Source organism: Schistosoma mansoni (genome assembly GCF_000237925.1).
Source record: "Schistosoma mansoni, WGS project CABG00000000 data, supercontig 0224, strain Puerto Rico, whole genome shotgun sequence".
Lineage (NCBI taxonomy): Eukaryota > Metazoa > Platyhelminthes > Trematoda > Strigeidida > Schistosomatidae > Schistosoma > Schistosoma mansoni.
In genome coordinates this window covers 225,480-227,952 of record NW_017386090.1, presented here as the reverse complement: position 1 = coordinate 227,952, position 2,473 = coordinate 225,480, and the positions used below count along the sequence as shown (strand labels likewise).

Genomic DNA, 2,473 nt, shown 5'->3' with positions numbered 1-2,473 from the left:
ACGACGAAGACAGCTGTACTGACCAAAATATTCAACTGCCAGTGAATAATTGTTCTGCCGGACTGAAATACAACTATTAAGTAACTTTGAGTTTTTTATATCCGTTATTATAACGAAGGCGTTACAACTTGGTGAGTAATATCACTGGTGACGAATCAAATCTCTCCTACACTAATCTGTGTTCTTGTGTGAGTAGGTAAAGAAGTTTTTCACTTTTTCAGCTTAGCAGCTTTCGTAGTACGTGCAGGTTTCTCGAAAATGACGTCAAACTAGCTAAAAAACCAGAACAATCCTGCTAAGCTAAAAATCTCCATAGTTTCAACCTAAAAGTCTCTCCCCGGGACGTGAAAGGTATGGAATGTGAGAAAGATAAAGTTCATTGTTTAGTGCTCTTCACTATATGTCTAAACATGATACTTTTCCTAATAGAATACCTTAAATCAACACAAATTCTAATATACTGGATGCAAAAGTCTAGATTTTTAAGTTTTGGTTGAAGTAAAATGTTCGAGTCTCACAAAGCAAATGAAGTAGTTCCATCATTCCTAAGTCAATTTACACCAGATCTTCGTTGTGACTGTGAATGCCTTATAAAAACAGTGAACTATTACACTGATGAATTTAGGATTATTTGGATAGCACAAACATTAAAAAATAAGGGTCAATTTTGATGTTCTGTAGTCAAGAGAAACAATCAGGACTAACCAATGGATGAATTAGTTGTTGCAACACTTGTCGGCGCAATCTTCAAAAACATTCGTTTTCGGGTTTGGGTGATACGCATCAGTTTGTCTCACTAACACTTATTCAGTCAGTATATTGGACCAAAATGAATGTCTTGCATACTATAGTATGTGATATTGCTCCAGATATGCTCCGTTCTGTGCCGATTCCGAAGTCTTTTAGAGACATTTTCCGTTTGTCATGTAACATTAAAATATATTAACCACGTCTTCAGTAAAGGATGTACTAGCTCTCACTGTTTTTGGCTCATTCAGCGGAGCCATCGGCTATGCTGTATACACTACTGTAATGCTTCATCTTGGGAAACGGAAGATTCCTATCAATTATGGAATCCAGAAACATATTACTAAATGTGTTGACGTTGTGGATATTGAGTCCATAACAGACAAAAAGGTGTACTGCCGATGCTGGAGATCATCTAAGGTATGACATTTGATGACAGTTAATTTTTTTCCAGTTTCCTTATTGTGACGGCGCACATAACAAACATAATGAGGAAACTGGAGACAACGTTGGCCCCCTCATAATTGAAACCAAAAAGTCGTCGTAATGAGTTTGGACACAAATCGGCAATGCCTTCTTGGTTGCCCCGTAATTATAGCTGTAATTTTGTAGTTACCTAAACTGTGTTTTATTTCCAGTTCGAATTTGGTTTTTAAAAGAACGGTTTAATATATTAAACGTAACAGCATTTTGACATAATACCCAGTGAAATACATTGTTACCAAATAAACATTTTCTGCTCTGTTTACTAGTTAAAGTGAGGTCTTATTATGTAATCCATTCAAGAACATTTAAACTCCTTGTAAATTATCCAGTCGTAACTTCATTAGGATAGAATATCTCCTTTATAATTACATCACATTGAGCGAGTGAACTAAAGGTAGTTGAATGGCAACAGAAAGCCTACGTAGCTCTCGAATTTTGTCTTTAGTCGTTTGGTTTTTTAGCAAGTTTCTTTCGGGATGAGATCGATGACCACACCCAACCTTTCTTTACCCTAACTAGAAACCGGCATTAACCCCAGAAGGGTTCCAAGCGAAGTTACAGTCAGTCACTATGCAAGATCATTTACTGACCTAAACTACCACCATTTCTATATTGTGGTGTAGAATCTTCTTAATATTCATATAAAATGTATCATTATTTAAATGAACTGTCGAGTATTTGTAACTTATTGATACCTCGTGCTTTCATCTTAACGTTCATTAAATAATGGAGTTCTAAGTTCTTGCTAAAGATGCACACAAATATGCATTTGTAATGTCTATCCCTCTAGTTAATTATATGCAACTTACAACCTGGTAAAAATCGTATTGGTTCAATTTACTACACCATATTTACTCAGCAAGATAATTTGATTTATTCCTGAAAGTTTTCCACCAAATAGCTATCTCATACTCAAATAGTTGGACTAGCTTAATGACTTGTGTATTCAACGTGTGGATTGACTTCTCATTTTATTGATGAACATCATTATAATCTATACGTTTTCAATAATGCATCATTTCTTGTACCAACTACGTGACTATTTGGATATTAACATGATAGCACCATGTTTTTCATCAATAAAAGGGATATCTTCAGATGTAGAAATGTGTCATGGTATTTAAAAAGTTTCTGAGGTACATCGTGGCACAAACATTGGTACAATTAGGCACCAAACAGATATGCGCCACATAAATCATTCAATTTGTGTGATGACTGTGATATTGTCCGGGTGCCCAGA

General features: G+C 35.4%; 1 protein-coding gene across 1 annotated transcript; it reads left to right on the top strand.

Annotated features, from left to right (window-relative positions):
* Window positions 1–741: 741 nt before the first annotated feature.
* Smp_082570 (CDGSH-type Zn finger-containing protein-like protein) lies at window positions 742–1,477 on the top strand. The gene is made up of 3 exons (XM_018791887.1): window positions 742–926; window positions 959–1,167; window positions 1,202–1,477. Exons 1-3 carry the CDS (start codon window positions 830–832, stop codon window positions 1,292–1,294), a joined length of 399 nt encoding a protein of 132 aa, XP_018647288.1. The 5' UTR covers window positions 742–829; the 3' UTR covers window positions 1,295–1,477.
* Window positions 1,478–2,473: the final 996 nt, after the last annotated feature.

Bases quoted from the DNA above. Each gene is read 5' to 3' on its own strand.
- Smp_082570 (XM_018791887.1), top strand. From the start codon at position 830: ATGAATGTCTTGCATACTATAGTATGTGATATTGCTCCAGATATGCTC. The intron at 927-958 runs GTAACATTAAAA...CCACGTCTTCAG, and splicing joins AGACATTTTCCGTTTGTCAT to TAAAGGATGTACTAGCTCTC. The intron at 1,168-1,201 runs GTATGACATTTG...ATTTTTTTCCAG, and splicing joins GATGCTGGAGATCATCTAAG to TTTCCTTATTGTGACGGCGC.